At 46.6% G+C, this 24,240-nt stretch overlaps 5 protein-coding genes across 5 annotated transcripts; 4 read left to right on the top strand and 1 right to left on the bottom strand.

Moving 5' to 3' along the window:
• Window positions 1-67: 67 nt before the first annotated feature.
• LOC100821552 (integrator complex subunit 3) lies at window positions 68-2,756 on the top strand. The gene has a single exon (XM_010239595.3). The coding sequence runs from the start codon at window positions 408-410 to the stop codon at window positions 1,872-1,874; it is 1,467 nt and encodes a 488-aa protein (XP_010237897.2). The 5' UTR covers window positions 68-407; the 3' UTR covers window positions 1,875-2,756.
• A 929-nt stretch (window positions 2,757-3,685) lies between these two features.
• On the top strand, window positions 3,686-6,465 carry LOC100836194 (fructose-bisphosphate aldolase, chloroplastic). Its single transcript, XM_003577737.4, has 6 exons — window positions 3,686-3,937; window positions 4,533-4,802; window positions 5,194-5,303; window positions 5,383-5,473; window positions 5,588-5,857; window positions 5,959-6,465. The coding sequence occupies exons 1-6, from the start codon at window positions 3,791-3,793 to the stop codon at window positions 6,235-6,237; spliced, it is 1,167 nt and encodes a 388-aa protein (XP_003577785.1). The 5' UTR covers window positions 3,686-3,790; the 3' UTR covers window positions 6,238-6,465.
• Window positions 6,466-7,267: 802 nt separating this feature from the next.
• LOC112268676 lies at window positions 7,268-10,398 on the bottom strand. Its single transcript, XM_024454609.1, has 3 exons — window positions 10,114-10,398; window positions 7,449-10,013; window positions 7,268-7,378 (listed from the first exon to the last, which is right to left on the bottom strand). Exon 2 carries the CDS (start codon window positions 9,985-9,987, stop codon window positions 7,468-7,470), a length of 2,520 nt encoding a protein of 839 aa, XP_024310377.1. The 5' UTR covers window positions 9,988-10,013; window positions 10,114-10,398; the 3' UTR covers window positions 7,268-7,378; window positions 7,449-7,467.
• Window positions 10,399-11,154: 756 nt separating this feature from the next.
• Window positions 11,155-14,060, top strand: LOC106866713. Its single transcript, XM_014902364.2, has 2 exons — window positions 11,155-12,838; window positions 12,997-14,060. The coding sequence occupies exons 1-2, from the start codon at window positions 11,400-11,402 to the stop codon at window positions 13,862-13,864; spliced, it is 2,307 nt and encodes a 768-aa protein (XP_014757850.2). The 5' UTR covers window positions 11,155-11,399; the 3' UTR covers window positions 13,865-14,060.
• Window positions 14,061-21,253: 7,193 nt separating this feature from the next.
• Window positions 21,254-23,707, top strand: LOC112268674. Its single transcript, XM_024454608.1, has 4 exons — window positions 21,254-21,544; window positions 21,659-22,202; window positions 22,321-22,594; window positions 22,876-23,707. The coding sequence occupies exons 1-4, from the start codon at window positions 21,254-21,256 to the stop codon at window positions 23,705-23,707; spliced, it is 1,941 nt and encodes a 646-aa protein (XP_024310376.1).
• Window positions 23,708-24,240: the final 533 nt, after the last annotated feature.

Below are 24,240 nucleotides of genomic sequence, written 5' to 3'. Positions count from 1 at the left end.
TTCGCAAAATAACACCTAAATAAAAACGATTATTTACTGAACTTTATTAGGTGTTAATTTTGCCATGTGTTAATACGCTGTAAATATTTATATTTTTCATAAAAAGATAAAACTGAACCGTTTAAAAATATCGATTTAGAAGAAAATTCTGCTTCTTTCTTAATGTAAAAATTATGATTCAATTTTTTTTGACAGGATTTGTTTCTTTAAAGGTGGATTCTCATTTAATTTTGTTACTACTCAAATACAAGCAAAAGTACTTTTTTTAGAGGAGTACTTTTTTTTAGAGCAAAAAGTACTTTTTTTGGGCAAAAGGGTCTTGTGTGTGGGCCGTTTTATATGTGGATGACCTATCCAAAATCCCCTCTATACCCCTAAATACAAGCCCAAAATCTGCTGCATCTCCAATGGCGCCGCCGCGACTGCTGGCCGGCGGCGAGCACCATCCGTCCCCGACGACCCCGTCCTCCCCGGAGCACCCGCTCCTCGCCGCGCACCTCCTCCTCCCCACCCCGTCCGCATCCGACCTCTCCTCCCCGCATCTCCCGCACGCCCTAGCCTTCTCCTTCCTCACCGACCCATCCTCCCCTCTCCCGCGCCGCCTCCTCGTGCTCCTCCACGCCGCCGGCGCCCGCTTCCCGGCCTTCTACTCCGCCTTCGCCTCCGCGCTCCTCTCGCTCCCCTTCCCGCTCCTCCTCCCCCACCCCCGCGCCCGCCTCCTCCTCGCGGCCGCCGAGCTCGCCCGCGCCGCCGCGCCGGGGTTCGCGCCCCTCCTCCTCTCCCTCCTCCGCCGCGTGCCCTTCCATGGCGACGCCCGCCTCCTCGATATCATCCGTGACAATTCCCCCTTTCTCGCCGCCGAGGAGCCCCAGCTCCTCGCCTCCGCCGTCTTCGCCTTCCTCCGCCTCCTCGCCCGGAACCGCCTCGATCCGGTCCTCCCCTCTCCTCGCGCCGAGTGCGTCAACAACTGTGAGGAATGCAAGCACGTGAAGAACCTCGAAGAATGCAGGGAGAAGCTGGTGTCCTTCTGCGTCTCTGTGCTCCGGGATCACTTCCAACCATGCTCGCTGATCGGGAGGGACCTCGTGCTGTCACTCCATGAACTGGTGCTCGTGCCGGAGTTCCAGGGACTGTGGAAAGACCTGATGTCGGAGCGTGCCGCCGTGGACATTGGCTGGGTCAGCACGCCCGGTTGGTGCACAGCATTGGCGATCTCGCCGGAGATGGAGATACAACTGCTGTTCCTTATGAAGAATGTGAAGTGGGGGAGTCAGAAGAGGTACCAGCTTTGGTTTGCGAGGAAGCACTTGATGGTGCCTGGAGGGGAGGAGAGGGTACCGGACATTGTCCGGTTCATATGCTGCGGGTACCACCCGACGAACGAGGTCATACAGTCAGGCGTCATTGCCCGCTGGGCAATCATCGGCTGGTTGCTCACGAGCTGCAGCAAGGGCTACGTCGCGGCCAATGTGAAGTTGGCACTGTTCTATGACTGGTTGTTTTTCGATGAGGTTAAGGGTAATGTCATGAACATCGAGCCTGCAATGCTCCTGATGGTGAACTCGGTATCTCAGTATGTAGATATCACAAACATGCTGCTTGAGTTCTTGTTTCTTCTGATCGATAACTATGAGGTTCGGAGGAAGGAGGCCATTGCACAGTGCGTGAGGTGCGCATTTACAGTGCTGGTGAAGAAAGGAGTGGTTCCTTCATTGGACGTGTTGATGTGCTGCGAGAAGCTATCGCCATTGCTGAGGCAGAAGCTTGTGGCTTTTTTATCTAGTAGCAGTCCTGGAGCAGCTGAAGAAGCTTGTGGTAAACAGATTAATGAGGTTTCTAAAGCAGCAGAGTTGAAGAGAGTTTGCTCAAACTAGATGTCACAACCTTCTATGTCCAGAATGAACTACAGCCAGCACTAGTTTCCCAGCAATTTGTACTTTTGTATGTTCCTGGAAAGGAAAGAATAAGCAGAGGAATCGCAAGGCTTTACGAGTATCACAATTCACAAGGAGTGGAGATTGATGAACACATCTTTTGAACAAGCAAGAGAAAGGAACTTGGCCCCTGCTTGCCTTCTGGAGCTACAAACCTGGACCTCACCAGCCACGGTCCACCCGGTATGTATGGAGAAACACTCCCATCAGAGGCTGCCCTGACAGTCAGATTAAATCAGAAGTTAACTTCATTTGTGTTCAACCAAATACATAATGCCAGAGTAAATGGAGATCACGCATGATGCTTGATTTTCAATTTCTGCTGGTTGAAACAACTGAACTTATGGTACCTTCGATTGATATGCAGCCCAACACATGGTATCTTTTGTTTGTTACGGAGGATAGAATGCATTAAACTGAAGGATAGACTGTGCTTCCTGTGCTTCATTACAAGTTAGCTTCAGATGTGATGAATTTATGTGCTGGCAGCAAAGGAAATAATTGTCTGTGCAAACCTATCTTCTGCCTGAACTGATGAAAGAAATGATACAGCTGCACAGTAGATGCATTAAACGATGGTGATCAGAGTTAAGGTCTGGTGCATATGAAGCTTGTGATAGTGGATGTTTTTCACTTTTTTGTTCAGGCATGCTCATACTCTTTACAGAAAAAGGCACATACACCACAGCAGGGAGTCTTGGATGTATTTCTCCCGAGTTATAGGAGATCATCTGATTTAAGTAGGCCAACCTTGTGTACTTGTGAACAATTTGTAACTATCAGCTTTTGTTATTCAATAGTAGTAAAATCCCTTTCATGGTACTCTGTGTCCTTTTTCATTGAGGGCAGTAGGTTCCATATACCAACTTGCTCTGTGATGTTAATGTTTTTGGTGATTAGTGACAAGGGTGCCTAATTTCTTTTCTGATGTTAATATTTTGAAAGATCTTCACTCTGAAAAAAAAATGCATGTTCATATCCATGTTTCTCTAAAAATAATCCATAGCCAGTGTGTGATACTTTCTACTAGTTCCCACTAAATGCATTGTGAAATTAAATTCTATAAAATTTTGTAATTTCTAATATTTAGTAAGGGTAGAAACAGAGATTTTTTTCTTAATTTTAAATCATCATGTATCAGGAGTCGCAAAGGTCCAGGAATGATATGCAAGATTGCTACATGGTTGGTATCCTCTTAATGTCATCCTTGGCAGGGAGTTGTGGTGGATATGCCTTCTGCTGCCAGGCACTGGGGCACAAGAAGAATGGTGTCTGCCACACAAGCCACCCTGCACCCTACAAACAACTCACAGCTGGAATGGTTATCACCAAACCAATGACAGAAAAAACTGTGTATTCCACGTAATTGATGGTTACTGGCAAAATTCATGGATGTAATACATCAGGGCATCTCAACCGTCGAAAGATGCTCATGGGCACTACTCCTCGGCGAAATGCGCCCACAGAAACCCAGAATTGTTCATCAGCCAAGACCATCCTTAAGGTCAAGAATGTCCAGATAATATTTATGGACGGTGCAGCGCAAACGATAAAATTCCAGTATTGCAGATTTTACATGGTACACAGAGAAGCTAAGGAAATCATAGAGACAAGCATGTGGCAGAGCCAGGACAAAAACAGAAGGTGGCAAGAGGATTGGAGCAACCAAATCACAGCCATTCATATCCAGAAGGCCAGCCTCCACCTCACAACTCATATCCTTTGTACTCAGGTACTCACCCTTAAATCTGAGCAGGCGCTTCACTTCTCACCCCCCCTAAGGAAAGGCTGCAATTGCAAGCTTGTGTCAAAGAAGAGGGTAGCACCTGATCCTCTTGCCTTTGGAGCCAGAAACAATGGCCTCGGCTACTATCCTCAAATCGTCTTTCCTTCCCAAGAAGTCCGAATGGGGCGCCACCCGCCAGGCTGCCACTCCCAAGCAGATGACCGTCTCCATGGTTGTCCGTGCCAGCGCATACGCTGATGAACTTGTCAAGACCGCGGTATGCTTGCTTGCAATTCTGCCAAAAAATTCCATGCATATGTGTCTAGTCTGGATGGGTAGCACTGTGAAATGGGAATTAGATATGTTGTCAAGATAGATATAAGAGAATATCAGCAAAGGCAAATTGTTTGGCTGTTTTGGTTCCATCACGATTCAAATGTACCAAATCACTAGTCCAAATCTCCATTTTCAAACGTATGCTAGTCTATACTGCATCAGTACAGTAAAATTCTCTATCTTCTTTATCACTGCAAGCTAAAGAGATATGGTTGCTACTTGCTGCTGTGTTGTACCAAAAAGGGCTTGTGAAACTTAAAACATATAGGTAATATGTTCTAAATTAGGGATCTGCATTAATACATGACACAGGTTACCCACCACTAGCTGTAATGATTAGACAGGATGCATCTTTATTTAACTCCATGTATTCTCCTGCTTAAGCTCAGTGACCGATCTGAAGGTTCGTAAGTCATAACAAATCACAACTGGTCACTTATGAACTTTGAATCCTTACTAGCATAAATCAACTTTACAAAAGTAAAATTTCTATTATGGTTTAGAAGATCTCTCAAGTTTTATTTTTCCTGCTACAGAATACCATCGCATCACCAGGAAGGGGCATCCTAGCCATGGATGAGTCCAATGCTACCTGTGGAAAGAGACTTGACTCGATTGGCCTTGAGAACACTGAGGCTAACCGCCAGGCTTACCGTACCCTCCTTGTCACTCCACCAGGCCTGGGAAATTACATCTCTGGTGCTATCCTCTTCGAGGAGACCCTCTACCAATCGACTGTTGATGGCAAGAAGATTGTTGACATCCTTGTCGAGCAGGGAATCGTTCCCGGCATCAAGGTTGACAAGGTATGCAGTCAACTGATTTCACCCCAAAATGACACTTGATTTTGTTGTTCTTTATCAGAACTAATCCTATATTTGGAATTGTTGTGATAATTTCGAAAGAAAATCACTGTCACCAGCATCGGCATGAAAATTCACTCTAGTCAAATGGAAGTGTAAACATGAGGTATATCCAAATTATTTTGTACCAATAGCTGCATAAGAACTAAAGTAAGTATAGCCGGCATACTTGTAAAACAGAACAAGCATGCAAATTAAAGATAGAGACCGCTACTACTACTAAGGATGCATCAGAATAACCATATTTACTTTTAAATCCAACTAAAACAGATGACCCGGGTTCATTTCGAGTTCAGAAAACATAACATACTTCTAAACCGGTGCTCATTCACAGGGTCTTGTGCCACTCGTTGGTTCCAACGACGAGTCATGGTGCCAAGGTCTTGATGGCCTTGCCTCCCGTGAGGCAGCCTACTACCAGCAAGGCGCCCGCTTCGCCAAGTGGTGAGAAACTTGTACCTACAAGAACAGTTTACCTTCCATTATGTCATAGCTCCATGCCTGACATGAAGTTCTCCTGCAGGCGCACTGTCGTCAGCATCCCCAACGGCCCATCTGAGCTTGCTGTCAAGGAAGCTGCATGGGGTCTTGCCCGTTACGCTGCCATCTCTCAGGTATTCATTCTTGCCGTTTTCCGACAGACCAAAACATTTTACAGTACAATGGTCAGGTATGACATTTTAAAAATTTGTAACAACATGTAAACCTCTGGTTTCTTGATGTTCCAGGACAACGGTCTGGTGCCGATTGTGGAGCCGGAGATCCTGCTGGACGGCGAGCACGGCATCGACAGGACCTTCGAGGTGGCGCAGAAGGTGTGGGCGGAGACTTTCTACTACATGGCCCAGAACAACGTCTTGTTCGAGGGCATCCTCCTCAAGCCCAGCATGGTGACACCCGGCGCCGAGTGCAAGGAGCGGGCCACCCCTGAGCAAGTCGCCAGCTACACCCTCAAGCTCCTCCAGAGGAGGATCCCTCCTTCCGTCCCCGGCATCATGGTCAGCAACCAATCCTTCACTATACATATACATATGCACAATCATGGATCATCTTAGTTATCCATTGTTCATGAATGATATCTTGTTCTTGGTGGATTCAGTTCCTGTCGGGCGGGCAGTCAGAGGTGGAGGCAACGCTGAACCTGAACGCGATGAACCAGTCGCCGAACCCGTGGCACGTGTCCTTCTCATACGCGAGGGCGCTGCAGAACACGTGCCTGAAGACGTGGGGAGGACGGCCGGAGAACGTGGCGGCGGCGCAGGAGGCACTGCTGCTGCGCGCCAAGGCAAACTCCCTGGCGCAGCTGGGGAAGTACACCAGCGACGGCGAGGCCGCCGCCGCCAAGGAAGGCATGTTCGTCAAGAACTACAGCTACTGATCCTAATCGCATCAAGCTTCAACGCCTGTGAGTGAAAACCAGTGATGAGAGTGCTGCTGCTAGCTAGCGCCGGCATTGATGAGCTTGAGAGGGCACTGTAGCCAGTGTGTCAGTCGTTGTTAAATTACAGGTTGAGATCATCAGCGTACTCCGATGGGAGATGGACATCAGAAAGTATACTGTGTTTTACCACCCTAATTAAGTAAACAACTTTTGGAATGGTGATTATCTTACTGTTTTAAATAAATCTGTTTCAGATCAGGCTGGTAACTGTTGATGGTTTACAGTAATACTCCACCAAAGATAGCAAAACCCTTTTATTTTGAATTTTGCTGGTTCCCTAGAGAAGGTTTTGATAGAGCTGTCACTTCTAGTTGGAACAAATAGTACCATGGTCTTACCTTCCTCGATCGATCAATGGTTAGAATAGAGGTAGAGAGATGAGACAAGTTCTTACCTGAAAATTTCTTGAAAGAGTTGGGTTCTCAGAACACCGAATCCAACTTGTTTGCAATCTGAAAGCAAAAAACTAATGTGTGGACTATGCAAGCTCACCACCTTCAGAAAATGCAGACATGGTCCGAAGTTCACAACACTGCGTTTCACTAGGAATCTGGATTGGTTAAGGATTAGACCAAAAAACGCCGTGGCCTGCAAGCTGTGAACTTGCAAATGAGGGACTGTCTGCGCCCATTGGAAGCACAGTTGTTAAATAGGACTAAGTTTTTTAGGCAAGAGGCATATAGGACCACTTTCATGGAGGAAAAAAAAACATAAACAAGAGTTTGCAGGAAAGTTTGCCATAGAGAAAACAGAAGAAAAGAGTATCAACTTCCAACCCGCTGCCATCCGACGCAGCAAGCAGGGCAGAAAATATTGCAAAGTAAATCATGATACAAGCTTATCCTGCAGTGCCGGGTGATAATACAGAACAAGCAATCAAAGACAACAGTAAGAAGCATTAACAACAACATCCAGCTAGATGACAACAAATTCAGGGCCAAACAAGGCTACTTAATTTGCGTATAATTTACAAACCGCTAGTCCTTTGTTTGCACTTCGAACCAATGAAGTGTACCTGTTCAAGGTGCTTCTTTCCCTTGCTCCAGGAGTCTTTCCAACGAATTGGCCACTTCTTGTTCTGAATCATCATAACGTTAGCATACTACTACATGTTAATGGTAAAAAGAATGTACAGGTAGAAGACTTACCATAGCATGGGGGGCGAAGCTAATTCGTGGAGTTGCTCGGAGATATTTCTTCAGTCTCACTTTGAGTTTGATTCGATGTAACATCCTCATCGGGTTGCACCTCCACGGGCTGGATGTTGTCGGTTTCAGCAGTAACATCCTCATCGGGTTGCTCCTCCACAGGCTGAATGCTGCTGGTTTCAGTATTATTTCCCTGAAGCACTTGAGCATTGATTTCAGATACTTGTTGCCCCTCCTCGGGTTGACTGTTGCTGGTTCCAGTACTATTATTTTCCAGAGGTACTGGAGCATTTCTTCCAGGTGCTTCGCCCTTGTCCCACAAGCTGCTCTTCTCGATGCCACAGTGCCAAAGCAATGCCCACACGAGGGTTATGAACTCGCCTCCAGCCTCGAGGCTATTCTTGTGATCTGCTGCATTCCAGCTGGGGGCGATGTGCACAAGTAAGTCAGCCCAGACTCCAGCTAGAATCTTCCAACGGCTTTCTTCATCCTCGTATTTGATGAGATCCTTGCCTAGAGTAGCACCTTGCTGAATTATGTTCATACTGAGCCTCTCATCCACACAGTTTTCTGCGGCTTCCATGAGTTTGTTATACCTACATCGTATCAAGTTACAATCTGTGAGTCGTTCGCGGGCATGTCCCACGGTTTCCTCAAAGATCACCTCGGGCACAACAAAACTATCTGGCAACAGTCCAGGCTGAAAAACCTGCAGATAAGCACAGTACTGTGACAAGCTTTTCGCGACATGGTAATTAGTCTCCAGTGATTCATGCAGATTGCTGCTCTTGCCAACAAGGTATGGCTGCGAAGTGCAGCGGCACAACAGATACGACCAGGCAGACCGCAGGAACCCAGGGTTGGTTAAATCAATTCCATGATCTTGTGCAAGCTTGATCTCACAGAGGCTGGTCGCTATGTGCCACACCAGAATGACCTGAGAGCATGTATGCAGCTCAAGGTAGGCCCAGCTGTACCGTGTGAACTGATCGACTGGTGAGCCACTCTGCGTCAGATATGGGATTTCTTTGGGCAGCTGAGGGCTGTTGAGGCCTAAGCGGAGGAGCGCATTTAGGATTGCTGGCTTTACACATTGAGGGATCTTGATAGCTTTGCCACACTTTTTTCCATCAGTTTTCTTGGGAACCTTACCCATGGAAAGGGCATTTGCCAGCTTCCAAAAGGATGGCTTGTAAGTATATGACTCCAAGAAGTCATACTGGTCGATGCAACCGTGCCATGGGTTGGCAATTTTGGACTTGAAAATGGATTTTGTCAGATTCTCCATGAGAGCATCAGGCGAGCTCTTCTGCACGTACTTGCACACAAGGAGTAACCTTGTCCAGTTTGATAGCACGTATGTGACCATCTCCCAGGCCTCCTTGAACATCATGAAGAACAAGAACACCCATGTGATGACAGCATCCACGTTCCATCCACGCACCCAGAGCACAAGTGTTTCTTGAGGGGGTTGGTAGACCTCGCGGATGCCCAGGGCCAGCCAAAACGCGACAGAAAAGGTCGCCATGGAAAGGAGGAGGCTGAAACAAAGAGAAAAAAGACCTTGCCAGAAGACCATCGGGTAAAGGGTGTAGAAGTAGTCTCGGACGAATGCAAGCTCCAGCTCCAGGATTCTGAATGCTCTCTCTGCGTTGCTGTCCAGCCCACCAACGGTGATCTCTGAAGTGATTAGGTGTTGTGTCGTTAGAGCTTTCTCTCTGTGCAGCGTCACGTCTTCAAGCCTACAGCGAAGCAGCCTGGACAGTGTGAAGGCAATGGTCATATCCTTGTATCTGCTGTCAGATCTCATCAGCTGCTCCTTGCATTTTGTCACCTTGTCCAGTGTGATGAGCGAATTCTCTTCGATGGTTTTAAGATGCAGAGTATACCCAGGCCTCTTCAAGTCGATCTTCTGTCTGTACTCTCCGTAAATCAGGTACTTTTGAGGACCATTGTCAGTGCTGCTCTCTTCACTGTCGTCGGGCAAGGCACGCATGTACTCAGGGAGGAACTCCGAGCTCCGGCCATGCCACAAGGATGATATAGCCTTCTGACCGGCAAAAAATTTATACAGGCTCCTTAGCAGCAGAATGGCCCACAATGACCAGAGTGGTTTGGTGAACTCCAAGCGGCGTGTCCCATTCAATATTCCTACCGCCAGGAACTTTGCCACGTTTGCCACCTCAGTGAGCCGCCGCTCGCGGTCTGGGATGCCGTACCCGGAGAGGTAGCCGAGGCTCGCACGGAGGCTCACCAGCACCACGGCCCAGACCGCAAAGAGATGGTTATCGAATTCTGCAGATTGCATCACCCCTAGGAGATACACCACTATCTGATCGGACAGCCCATCGACGGTCTTCAAGGCCGTGATGATGATGGAGCCACGAGACCGGCACCGGTAGAAGTCCATGATGAACATCACCAGGAACATCGCCGTCACCAGTGTCACCAGGATTTCAATGCGGATCAGGACATAGATGTCCTCTTTCAGCATGATGAATAAGGATGCAATCACTCCGCCGACGTCAACCATCTTCATCTTTTTAAGCTCGCTGAAGTTTCGAACTGACCAAAAGATGTAGAAATGGAACATTTTCAAATATCAAGTTAATTTTAAGGCTCGGCAAACAGCAGAACAACATATTTAGCTAATACATGTGTATACCTGATTGAAATGCTGCCCAGGCCAAACAACCCTTCTTGCCTCTGATCCCGTAGAGGAAAGGGTTTCTTCTTCTTCTTCTTGGGGAGCTGCAGCCAGCGTATGGCCTCCAAATCAGAGTAGGTAATTAATTACAGTCTTCTTGTTCACGTGAGATGCCTGCAAGCAGAAAAGAGAAATAGTGCAACTAGCTAGCTAGCTAGTAGGCGAAGTGGAAGTGATTCAAAATTATTTATCTGCTTCCACTGTCGAACCAGGATTTTACTATTGCTCCATATATAAACAAGATTCTTCACCAATTCATTGTTTTTAACACAAGTCTAGGAGTGCACGTGTAGGAGATGGAGACTGCAAAAATAAAAAAGAACCAAAAGAGAAGGGAAAAACTCCCCTCTTACATGCATGTATTACATTGAAAGATCATTGTTCCTGTATTGCCTTGAATATTTTATGTCAGAACAAATATCAAGACCAGATGGAGTAGACCCGGAAGTCATGTTAGTCACGTGCAGATGCAAATGCAGTTGCCAATTGGCATATAGTACAAGTCATAGGGTTCTTCAGTAAAGCTAAGGGAAACACAGAAGGTCAAACAATACTCTCATGATAATAGGAAAAGAAGATGCTCCAAATGTGTGGTTTAGAATGACACGGACTACACCAAAATCTCAAGTCCTTCACAAACCTTGTCATGTGGCAATTCACGTCTCCCTACTGGTCACGAATTTTTAACTTGCTTGACTATCTCAGTGTTTTAGATTGCCCACTACGTACTTTCTGCTACGTAATTCATGGACGAATGTGTGATGTCACATTTTATGTCAACCACGGGGCGCTTTTTCTGAAGCTTTCCATGCAGGGGAATCTTTTGGATTGCGCTAAACCTTTGTTAAACAAACGCCAAGCTGTAGTCAAGTCCCCATATATATTATTCATTCAGAAACAAATGGTTGATCCAGATCTAGAAACACTGGCTAACTAAAAGCATACAAGAACAGAACCACGACGGTGTGTGGATAGTCACTCCTTACAATTATATTGTCAAGAACATAGTATTTCGAGTAAGTGGCTAATATATTTTGCGTGATCTGGAAAAACGTACGGATCTTGACTAAGAGAGCTCTAGCTAGATGCTCTGATCAGGTCTAGGGGCGCGCTGCCTGTACGTCAGGGAGAACAATATTAGTAGGCAGTAGCTAGCTAACTGATGAGTACTTAGCTTTCTCACTAATTGAGGAGGCTAGTTAGCTAGTGCGTCGTCGTCGTTGTCATCGCCGATCAAGAGATATATGATGCCGGCGAATAACATGTTGTTCGAGTTCCTTCAATCCATCCTCGAGACGGTGCGAGAGCTGTTCCGTCATGACCCAACGACCCGCGCCGCCAGCGTGGAGTTTTGGGTGATGGCGTCGACGTGGCTGTTGCTGGTGAAGTTCGCCGTGGGTTCCATGGGGCCCCGGTTCATGGTGTCCTCCCAGTACGTGAACCCGGGCGTCCAGATCCTGCGGATTCTCAGCCACTACTCCGTGAGCTACAGCCTGGGGCTCATGCAGCCGTCTACCTCCGAGCAAGGGTCTGCAACCAACGACCTGTTCCAGGTATGGGCCGTGCTCATCGTCACCATGCAGGATAGCGTCAGCATTGGACGGCCGTACAAGCCACAGGAGATGTCCACCGTCGACCTGCTCACCTCACTGTGGTCGGCCAACCAGCTCCGGGCCAAGACGGCCATGTACCTCAAGGTACCCCTCTGGATCATCTGGTCCATCCATGCCTCGCGCATCATCTGGTACTACGTGTCATCTGACAGCGCAGAGGGTGCCAGCACCGACAACATGAAGCTCGTCGGCGACTACATGGCGTCATCATCGTCGCAGCACGCTGACCACGACGCCTGCCCAAAGACAATGGTCGGGTACAGGTATTTGGTCCTCGGCGAAGATGAGCAGGTGAAGAAGATCGAGAGGCCTAGCTTTAGGTTCCAGCTGGACAATACGAGGCCAGAGGAGCTCATCACACTGGATAAGGTGTGGAGCCACCATGACAGCGGCGACAGGCTGCTCAGCAAGGATGCCGACGGACGGTTCAAGGACGTGTGCCTCTCCTTCGCACTCTACAAGCTTCTCCGCCGCCGCTTCTTTGACTTCCCCATCCCGGAGGCCGACCACCCGGCCATGAGGCGGCTCATATCCCAAATTATCCTCGATGACAACCACGAGAGGGTGTTCCGAGTCACGGAGGTCGAGCTTTCTTTCCTCCAGGACTTGTCCTACAGCAAACACGCCGTCGTCTTTGCCGCCGGCTTCCCCACGCAGAGGTTGATGCTGTCGCTGCTCATGACCTCGGCAGCCTCGTACCTGGCCTACGCTGTCCATGACCTGCCTCGAGAAACCACCGCCGTCACTGCCGGCGGCCGCCTCGCCAAGATCACCCATGGTGTGTTGGTCACACGCTGGATCATCTTGATCATGGTCTGCAGGGAGATGTGGGAGATTGGCGTTTACGTGCTGTCACAGTGGACCAAGGTGTTGATCGTCTGCAACTACATCCGGCAGAAACAGCGTCCAACAGGGTGGGTGCCGATGCTACAGCGCTGGATGACAGAGAAGGCGGCAAGGATCATGTTCTGGCTTGTCTGGAGGGGACAATGGGATGAGAAGATCCAACAGTACAACCTACTAATTGGAGCTCAAGTTAAAACCACCCCAAACAGACGACTTCGCTCAAGGTATATACAACTCTAATTAACAACACATTTCCCTTCTTAATTTACCACCACCCAAATGAGTAGTACATAACTTGATCCAAAGTGTACAGATAAATGTAGCTTGGAACAGATTGTAGTTTTATCTTTCAAGATGAACACATATATCGTTGCTTTGCCAGGTCGGTCAAGCTGGGAAGCAATATAAAGAAGGTGATATTTGAGTCACTAAACCAAGCCTTGAGTGCCGCGTCTTCTTTGGCGGAAGATGGGAAGACGAACAATTCATCATCTGCATCTCTGGCTCAGAAAAAGAGAAACAAATTACTCATGTCGCACCATTGGAAGGCCTTCGCTGAAAAGAGATCGTTGCAGTCCAAAATCAGCACTATCTACCACGCACTCAAGGCCGGCGACACCCACAAGGTTCTGGTCTGGCATGTTGCCACCAGCCTCTGCCAGATCAAGCTGCTGCTGCTGCTGCTGGGAGAGGAAGCCACCGGATCCCCAGGCGACCTGTACATGCTGAACCTGCCGTCCACCCTACTTCGGGGCCTCGAGGCGCATTATGCCACGGTGGTGAGCCTGTCCAACTACTGTGCCTACCTGGTCACGGAGGCGTTGGTGCCGGATAACGGGCTTGTGGCCGACAAGGTGTTCGACGCTGTGCGTGAAGGGGCCAACTACGATTTGAGGGGTTGCCGCACGCTGGGGGAGGTCCACAACACGCTCGTCGCGGCGGCGTGGGTGCCTGACGAGCAGAATGGCCCGTCTATCATCAAGATCGGCACGAAGCTGTCGATGGAGCTCATGTCCACATATGGTGCCGTCGACAAGGAGGACCTGTGGGAGAGCCTAGGTAAGTTTTGGGCAGGGTTCCTCCTGCACCTGTCGGCGTCCACAATAGCGGCCAAGCATCGGATACACCTCCAAGGGCGGGGAGAGCTGACGACACACCTCTGGGCTCTGCTGTCGCACGCCGGCTTCCTCGGTGCAGACACCGACCATGGCCAGCAGCTTCTTGACCCTGTTGACCTCAACGCTGCCTGATCAAGTGATCAGCACTATTCATGGCTGTGTGTGTGATTCATTCATGGCTGTTGGTCTTGTCTGGTTTCAACTTCTTTCCGACTCCTCGGATATGAACATGTCTTCATCGAATTGTAAGCAGCTACTATTATGCATTTTAGACGACTTATAAGAAATATCAAATAATATGGAGGCAAAATTTCGGCCTTTCTAACTATATATAAAGGCGTGCTGCTGCCATTTGGAATCCTAAACGTAGCTTATGGACAGGATTTCCAGGATGGTTGCAAATTCTAAGCCATAAGCCCTTGACAGGCCCAACAAAAATTGTTGGCATATTGTAAAAGCTGTTTATATCCAAACCAGATGGTTGAATACTAACTCTTCTCCAACAGCTTGTCACAATACTGTGCTTATCTGCAGGTTTTTCAGCCTGCACTGTGTCCAGATAGTTTTGTTGTACCCGAGATGATCTTCAAGGAAACCATGGGACATGCTTGCAGACAACTCACAGATTGTAACTTGATACGATATAGGTATAAGGGGATGTACGATGGTTGATAAAACTGTCTTTTCTTATGTGTTACACGTCATTTAAAAAAGACAATAAAACATGTTGTACAATAGGTATCTCTTAGTGTCATTTTTACAATTAATGCTTTGATGAATAAATTAACTAAATAAATGTTAAGAAAAATGTGAAATCTCGTATAATGGAAAATTGCCTTATCATTCTTGTGAAGAGATCATCTTTTAATTAAGAGAAGGCTCAAGCCTTTTTTTTTCATTCCTCTCTTTTCTACGTCAGCAATTATCCTATGTGACATCGTTAAGAAAAGGCTGACATCATCTCATTGTACACACCCTAACAAACCCATGGAAGCCGCGGAAGACCGTGGATGGGAGGCAATAATTCAGCAAGGTGCTACTGATCACCTTGGTTAACATAATGGGTCCGACTATCGCTCAGGCGACAGACAAACAACAGTTTCTCGGTCAATGCGTAGCCCAAATCTGGATCGATCCCCACGATCTCCTCAGCGCACGTACGGTGAGTGTTTGGGCTTTTTCTTGTTTTTTTTAGAGGAGGCTTTTTCTTATTTGGGCTTGCCATGTTTGGCCTTTTTGTCTGTGGCTAGCTGGGCTGTTTTTTGGGCTGGTATATCGGGTGTGCGTGTGTGTATTAGCCAAATCCCACCTTCCGACTGGGCCTTTGCTTGCTTGTGTGGGCTTTTTTTTTCTTTTCTTTTTCTGATTGAAAGACAACACATAAAAGAAAAACGGACCAAGCAATTCTAGCAAAAAAGAAAAAACAAATGTGCGACTTGGGTCCCGTCTAGAGAGAATTATTGGAAGATAAAGACTTTGATGAAGTAAACTCACACCAACCGTTGTGATTAACACCAAAAAAAAGCATGTAAGAAAAAAATGAAAAAATAAATTGCGCATTAGGAGAGATGATGTGCAATTAATCTAAGAAAATACTCTTAAGTCTCGGTCGCGAAGAAATGCAGTTAAATTTCAATCATGCACAAATCACAATTAAAATAACTCGCTTTCATATCAGTATACTTAACGTGCAACTCACCCTCCAAAAAATTGCACATTAGAAGAGGTGATGTGCAATTCACATAAATACATACTCTCAAGTTTCAGTCGTGAAAAAATACAAATCTCAGTCATGCACAAATCACACATAAAACAACTCAATTGCACATCAATATACTTAACGTGCAACTCACCCACAAAAACAAATTGAACGTTAGGAGAGATGATATGCAATTCACTTAAAAAAATTTCTCTTAAGTCTCAGCAATGAAGAAATACGTTTAAATCTCAGTCATACACACATCACACATTAACAACCTCAATTGCACATCAATATATTTAATGTGCAACTAACCCAAACAATTAATTGCACATTAGGAGAAGTGATGTGCAATTCACCCAAAAAATTATATTAAGTTTCAGTTATGTGCAACCCACACACAAAAATCTCAATTACATATAAAGAGTTAATGTGCAATTCACATCTCAAAAAACTTAATTACACATTTGGAGAGGTAATGTGCAACTCACCCAAAAAAACATAGGTACCAAGACACATCCTAAAATAATATTACTTGCACATTTTTCATCCTAATGCGCAATTGAGCTGGGTTTTGTAAAAAAGATTTAACTCAAAATAACACTGAAAAACACAACGCCAATAAGTGCCCAGCGGCAACCCTCTTTGCATGCTTTGCGTCGCCACCATGTTGAAAGAGAAAAAACCGAGTTGCACGCTATGACTTGAAATGATTATGTGATCCTTTCCGACTTGTGAAAAAAAATATTGAACAAAAATGAAAACCCCTAGTTCATACAAGAAAATACACAAAGAGAGCGTTAGTTGCACATTGTTTGTCGGAAAGTGCAACTTATCTAGTGCTTCGTAAAACAATTGAGTTCAATATCACGCTCAATTATATGATTTCATATAGAGTTTCATATAATATAGAGGGAAAAGCCAAAAAAAAATATTAGTTGCGCATTTTTCATTCGAATGTGCAACTGAGCTGGTTTTCCTAAAAGTAAAAATAAACTCAAAGTCACACTAAAAACACATCGCCAATAAGCGCCCGCAACATCCCACTTTGCATGTCTTGCGCCGCCGCCCTGTTGAAAGAGAAAAAACCGAGTTGCAATCTATGACTCGAAATGTGCAACTGAGCTACTACCTACTATCCATGGGTTGAGATTATGTGATCCATTCCGACTTGTCAAAAAGAATGTTCAACAAATATAAAAACGCCAAGTTCATACATAAAAACACACATAGGAATGTGCAACTTAGCTAGTGCTTCGTAAAACAATTGAGCTCTATAAATCACGCTCAATTATATGATTTCATATAGGGTTTCATATAATATACAGGGAAAAGTCAAAAAATAATATTAGTTGCGCGTATTTCATTCAAAGGGGCAACTGAGTTGGGTTTCCTAAAAGTTAAAATGAACTCGAAATCACACTAAACATATCGCCAATAAGCGCCCCACAGCATCCCTCTTTGCATGCCTTGCGCTGCTGCCCTGTTGAAAGAGAAAAAACCGAGTTGCATGCTATGACTCCAAATGTGCAGCTAAGCTACTACCTAATATCCATGGGTTGAGATTATGTGATCCTTTCCGACTTGCCAAAATGATTATTGAACAAAAATAAAAATGCCAAGTTCATACAGGACAAAAACACAAAGAGAGCCTTAGTTGCACATTGTTTGTCGGAATGTGCAACTTAGCTAGTGTTTTAAAACAACTAAGTTCTAAATCACGCTCAATATATGATTTCATATAGGGTTTTCAAATACTGGGAAAAATCAAAATAATATTAGTTGCGCATTTTTCATTCGAATGTGGGTTCCGTAAAAATAAAAGTGAAACTCAAAATCACACTAAAAACACATTCAATAAGCACCCGTAGCAGCCCTATTTGCATGCCTTACGACGCCACCCCGTTGAAAGAAAAAAACCTAGTTGCACACTTTGACTTGAAATGTGCAAGTAGGCTACTACCTAATATCCATGAATTGAGATTATTTGATCTTTACTGATTTGTCAAAAAGAATATTGAACAAAAATAAAGCACCAAGTTCATATAGGAAAATACACAAAGAGAGCCTTAGTTGCACATTGTTTGTCGGAATGTGCAACTGAGCTTCGTAACCTATTAAGGTCCCCCCACCACAGAAACACATCTTGTTCCCCATGCCAAAAAAAAGAGAGTTTCACAATAGAACTCAAAGCGCGCAACTGGGCTACTAACTTACATCTCCCAATGTACAACTACGCTAGATTTCATCTGATATATAGAGAAACACCAAAAAAATAAAATTAGTTGCATACTTTTCATTAGAATGTGCAACCAAGCTAGGTTTTCATAAAAAAAAAGTAAACTCAGAATCACCCTAAAAACACATCGCGGATTAGTATGTTATATAGGGAGAAGTCAAAAATAATATTAGTTGCACATTTTTCATTCGAATGTGCAACTGAGTTGGGGTATCGTAAAAAATAAAAATGAACTAAAATTTCACACTAAAAACACATTGCCAATAAAAATGAAATCAAAAATTACCGACGGGCACTGCTCATGGGACTTTCCGTCTCCCCTCCATCGATCTTTTTTCTCAGGATGGTGCCAGTAACCACGTGAGAGCCTAGAAAAACGAAAAGCATGCCCATTTCCAAACCCGTCCTCACATCTAAAGTCCAACACACACACCTAAAAAAGCCCACAACATCTATTCCCGATACAAACAGCAGCAGGCAGTCGTCAGCCCGTTGCTCAGGCAGCCAGGGGCATGAATCTTGAGGCATCAGCAAATCGGACGGCTGAAAAAAGATCGACCAAGAAATAAGCTATTTCCTTATTTCTCAGTTGCCTGAGATTTAGCAAAACCGTAACATAATACGAGAAATTGATAAACTGATCTCGAAAAAGAAATGCCAGATTTACTTGGAAGGACATCTAGATCAAACACAACAGTGACTTGAACAAGTTCAGTGAATCGGTTGGAATAGAGAACTTGCGGTTTGCAAAGGATCCTGGCAAAATTCCCCTTAATTTGTTGTCACTGCTGGACGTTGCTGTTAATGCTTATTGTGTATTTCACCCTACACATTGGGATAGCTTGAATTGTGGTTTAAATTGGCATACTTCCTGTCCTGCTTGCTCAGATGGCACTGCTGAAATTGTAAGCTGGAATACCAAGTGAACTTATGGATCAGTCAAGGGGTCTCAACTCTACTCTGGATCGGTCAAGGGGTCTCAACTACGAACCATGTCTGCATTCTCTGGAGGTGGTGGTAAGCTCAGACAGTCCACAATGTAGTTAGTTATTTGATTCAGATGAGAAGAGGTGAAAAAAAACCCAGGCCTTATCCATTTCTATGGTTTACTAGTAGTTCTACATCGGTAGGATCATGGATTCATGGTCAGCAACTGCTCTCCATTATTATGAGACTTATATGATCCAAATCATAACCATAAATATGTATTTTGTATTCGAATAAAATGGTATCAATTTAAATCGCATGAATTATATATTAACAAGGTAATTATATTAATAATCTAATTATTTTGTGAAGAAGAAATGCAATTAGCAAAAGGGAGGTTAGGGTCGAATGAGTGAGTTTGCATGCCGGAGAGCTGAGACGTTAGCTCATTATAATTTCCGAAACCATAGACTAAGAGAATGTGTACAAAATTGCGAGGGCCATTCCCTTTGGTTACATATATAGAGTAATTAATGTATACGGCGGTCTATGTCAAATTGCTTGCAAGAGGCTAAGCTGGGGTCAGCTTTTCTAAATTATCGTTACGAGTATCAAAGTACACTAGCATATGTGTAAGTTTGGGCTAAGTTTAGTCTACATCTAAGTGCTTATACAAAATAAGCTGAGCAGTATATAATAGACAGAATGCGCGGCCGCGCGCACCTGTCTTTCTTTGTGGTCCGTAGCGGGCACACTAGTAAAAAACTGCATTCGGAGCTACTTGCTGCGCATCTCCGGGAAGGATAGAGCTCCATCGGTAGAGTTCGGTACTAGTAACTTCACTGAATCCAACGGGTGGCTGACACGTGGGCCAATGGGTCATGGGACCCACATGTCAGCCACCCAAAGTCAGGTGAAGTGACTTCACTGAATCCAGGTCCTTAGGTATCACGAGCTGGTACAGTCAGGTCCTTTTCCGGCGGCAGAAATTTCTATGGATTTGCTTCGCTTTCTAATAGGCGGTTTTTTCTGTGCACGGAATTTATAAAAATGTCTTTTAAGTCGGGGGACGAAGAATATGTCAAAAGGCGACGGCGACGAAGGCTCCCAGGCCAAAGGTCCGGGACGTCTGCTCTGGTCGCCCGAGACCTTCGTATGGGCCCTGGCTCCGTCATTTTGCTGACGTCCTGTTTAAATTCCTGAAATAACAAAATGAAGACGACGTTTGTTAAATGTAATGAAGTCCAAAAACTTACTAAAAACAATAAAAACATGAATGGAAACTTTGAAAGGATTAGATATGTTTCGGACGTATGAGCGACACATCTTTAACTATGGTCTTCGAGGCTGAGACCATGCATGTTGCCCTCTGAACTCAAGATCAGGTCCCTCAGGCAATCTAGTTTCACGAGGAAGCCGGTTTTTCGTGTCGACAGGACGACCTTGACACAGTCGAAGAACATGCGCCATGTCGTTAGTACTAGTTGTTATCTACCAGCAAGGACTAGCTCTGACGCCATTTTGAAGCACAACGCCAAGAAGAGAACTCCAGATATATGTTGGGGATCTCGTTCTCCCACTTATCCAATCCACCAAAGAACAAAATAAACTCTCATCTCTAAGTGGGAAGGCCCCTTCACTACGGTATAGCCAACCCACGACGTGGATCATATCGATTTGCGTGTGACGACGAAGAGATCCCTGACTTATACAAAAACGTGGATCATATCGGTATAGCCTCTTTTTTATATCATGAATAAAGTCTACCAGGTCCAGTGTGGTCTATTCCCCACATTGTTCCCACTCATGAAACGAGCCCGCATCTCTGCCCTTCCCCGCTCATATAAGCTCAGGGCTTTCTAATTGCAAGTTCCACGACTCTCCGCACCTCGAGTTTGTGTAAGATATCAGGCTCTTGGGTTATCTTTAGGAAAGTTATTCACCATATGCTTCCGTTGGGGTTTTTCAATTTTCTGACATGTTACTCTAACCTTTTTAATAGACAAGTCTATAGAACCATCACAAACTTCCCGTCCGAGTTATTCAACTCGCCTAAACAATCGAGGGCTTGGAGGCTTTGATGTAAATTTTCTTAAAATGAGAGAACAAGAAAACTATCCGCCCAAGTTCGCCAACTCGCACGAACAATTGAGAGCTTGGGGGCTTCGATGTTTTACTAAGCTGAAAAGAAGAAGACTGCCCACGCCAACTCGCCCTAACAGCCGGTGGCTTGCCGGTGGCTTTGGGGCTGAATAGGCCGAAGGAAAGCAGAAAAGCCCCAGTTGTTGCGTGTAATGAGTATGACACATTGTGAAATATATAGTACATTAGTTTCACACTCGATATCTCCTAGCATATGCACAAGGTTGGTCTACATCTAAGCGCCAGGCACCTGTCGTTGTGGTCCATAACGAAGAAAATAGTACTAGTAAACTGTATTAGGAGCAACCTTGAACCTTGTGTGATTTCCTTAATGAAATCTGGAGCTTGCTCCTTCTTTAAAAAAAGAGAAATACCTGTATTAGCAGCTACTGACCGCCTACTTGCCGCACATCTCGAAACGGAGGCGGATAGAGCCTTGACGGGCCAGAGCTAGTAGAGCTAGCTGGGTACGTAGTACCGAGGAGGGCGTTGCCACCTGGGGCCGGCCAGCAAGATGGCGTCGGAGTTTCTGTCATCCATCCCCGAGACGGTGCGATCACTGTTCCAGCATGACCCGTCGACCCGTGCAGCAAGCGTGCAGTTCTGGGTGGTGTCGTCGGTGGTGGTGCTGCTGCTCAAGTTCGCCGTGGGCGCCATTGGGCCACGGTTCACAGTCTCGTCCCAGAACGTCAAGCTCGGCGTCCAGATCATCATGATACTCAGCCACTACTTTGTGTCCTACAGCCTCGGCCTGATGCAGCCGTTTTCCGCCGAGAGAGGGTCCGTCACCAACGACCTCTTCCAGGTATGGGCCATCCTAATTGTCACCATGCAGGACAGCGCCCGAATCAGGCGGCCGTAAAAGCCCCGGCAGCTGTCCACGCTGGACCTGCTCAACTCCCTGTGGTCCACCAACCAGCTCCGGGCAAGAACAGCCAGGTACCTCAAGGCGCCTCTCTGGATCATCTGGACCATTCACGCGTTGCGGGTCATCTGGTTCTACTTCTCCAACAAGGCATCCGGCGCCTGCGTCGACAACATGAAGCTCGTCAGCAACTACATGGCGTCCAGGCAGCAGAAGGACGACACCAGCGCCATCACCGAGGCGGAGACCACATTCATGGCCTGGTATGATTACTTAGTCCTTGGGGAAGAATGGCAGGTGAAGATGATCCAGAGGCCCAGGTTCATGTTTCATCTGGACAAGACACACAAAGAGGACCTCATCACGGTGGCCAGGGTATGGAAATGCAGTGACGACGCCCAAGACAAGTTGCTGGGCAGGGGCGCCGACCGCGACAGCCGGTTCAAGGACATGTGCCTCTCCTTCGCACTCTACAAGCTTCTCCGCCACCGCTTCTTCGACTTCCCCATACCGGAGGCCAATCACCCGGCCTCAAGGAAGCTCGTCGCCCACCTTATCGACGAGCAACCGGAAAACCACGGCTACGAGGGTGTTCCGCGTCACGGAGGTCGAGCCGTCTTTGTTCCAGGACTTGTCCTACAGCAAGCACCCGGTCGTCTTCGCTGACGGCTTCCCTACGCTGAGGCTGATGCTGTCTCTGCTCATGACCGGTGCAGCGTCCTACCTGGCGTATGCTGTCCGTGGCCTGCCCACAGCAACCATTGCCGTCACCAAAGGCGGCTACCTGGCGAGGATTACCCACGGTGGCTCCGTCACGCGCTTCATCATCTTGATCATGGTCTGCAGGGAGCTGTGGGAGATGGGTGTCTACGTGCTGTCTCAGTGGACCAAGGTGGTGATCATCTGCCACTACATCCGGCTGCCACAGAGTCCGACAGGGTGGACCCCGATGCTCCATCGCTTTGTGATGGAGAAGGTGGCCAGGATCATGTTCTGCCTCGTCAGAAGGGGCCGGTGGCATCAAAACATACGACAGCACAACCTATTGATGGCCGCTCGAGCTAAAACCACCCGAAATAGACGACTTCGCTCCAGGTATATACTCATGCAAACAACACCTTCCTTCCTTCTTGATTTAACACTGCCTAGCTAGTAAGTTCCAAAAATGCCAGGCCAGATGCTATGTGTACTTTGGAATATATAGATTCCATTTATAATATATATAGAAGTCTCATCTTTCAAGATGAATAAATATCGTTTTGCCTTGCCAGATCAGTCAAGCTGGGGATTAACGTACAGAGGGTGATATTTGAGTCACTCAACCAAGTCGTGAGCGAAGCGTCTGCTGAAGATGCGAAGAAGAAACCATCATCGGCTTTGGCTCAGAAAAGGAGAAACAGATTACTCATGTCTCAACACCGAAAGGCCTTGGGCAACAACAGACAGCTGCAATCCAAAATCAGCGATATCTACTGTGCCCTCGACTCCGGCGAGACCCAAAGAATTCTGGTCTGGCATGTCGCCACCAACCTCTGCCAGATAAAGCTGCTGCTGAAGATGAAAGCCAGGGAATCTGCCGGAGTCGACTTGTACAGCCTATGCCCAATGGCAGGCCTGCCGGAGCATTATTCCACGGCTGTGAACCTGTCCAACTACTGTGCCTACCTGGCCACCAAGGCCCTGGTGCCGGACAATGGCATTGTCACCAACAAGGTGTTCAACGCAGTATGTGAAGAGGCTGCCTACACTTTGAGCAAGTGCAGCACGCTGGGGGAGGTCCACAACGCACTGGTTGCGGAGATGTCGGCACCTGATCACCAGCAAAATGGCCCGTCAATCGTCAAGATCGGCACGGAGCTGTCAATGGAGCTCATGTCAACATACGCCGTCGACGGGGAGGACCTATGGGAGCGCCTGGGCAGGTTCTGGGCGGGATATCTCCTTAACCTGTCGGCAAACACCACGGCAGCTAAGCATCAGGTTCACCTCCAAGGGCAGGGAGAGCTCACCACGTTCCTCTGGGCTTTGCTGTCGCACGCCGGCTTCCTTGGTGACACCACCCATGGTCATCAGATGCTTGACACAGATGACCTGAATGCCTGAGTACACGGTTAATGTTAAGCCTTGTTGTGTGGTATCTCAAACCACGTTATTTATGTTTCGTCTCACGTCAGTTTTGTAAACCTGAAAGTTATGATCACGCTAGCTGATATATATGGTTATTTGATCTGGTCGCCCTAGAGGGCGTGTATGTTGGGTCATGGCGGACATGTCGGGCCAGCAAGCTTTTGCTGAGTTCCGCGATTGAATAAAAAAGAAATGTCAGAAAAGGCGCAAGTTAAGGTGTCGCAAAATCCCTCTTGTGTTCGCCTGTTGTTTCTGTCGTTCTTTGCTGTGTTCTGGGATCAGGAAAAGAGAAACAAATTACTCATGTCTCACCATTGGAAGGCCTTCGCCGAAAAGAGATTATTGCAGTCCAAAATCAGCGCTATCCACCACGCGCTCAAGGCCGGTGACCCCACAAGGTTCTGGGTATGGCATGTCGCCACCAGCCTCTGACATATCAAGCTGATGCTGCTGCTGCTGCTGGGGGGAAGCCACAGGATCCCCAGGTGATTTGTACACGTTGAGCCTGC

This window comes from Brachypodium distachyon, chromosome 4 (assembly GCF_000005505.3).
Source record: "Brachypodium distachyon strain Bd21 chromosome 4, Brachypodium_distachyon_v3.0, whole genome shotgun sequence".
Lineage (NCBI taxonomy): Eukaryota > Viridiplantae > Streptophyta > Magnoliopsida > Poales > Poaceae > Brachypodium > Brachypodium distachyon.
The sequence above is the reverse complement of the archived record's forward strand: the minus strand, read 5'-3'. Positions and strand labels throughout refer to the sequence as shown.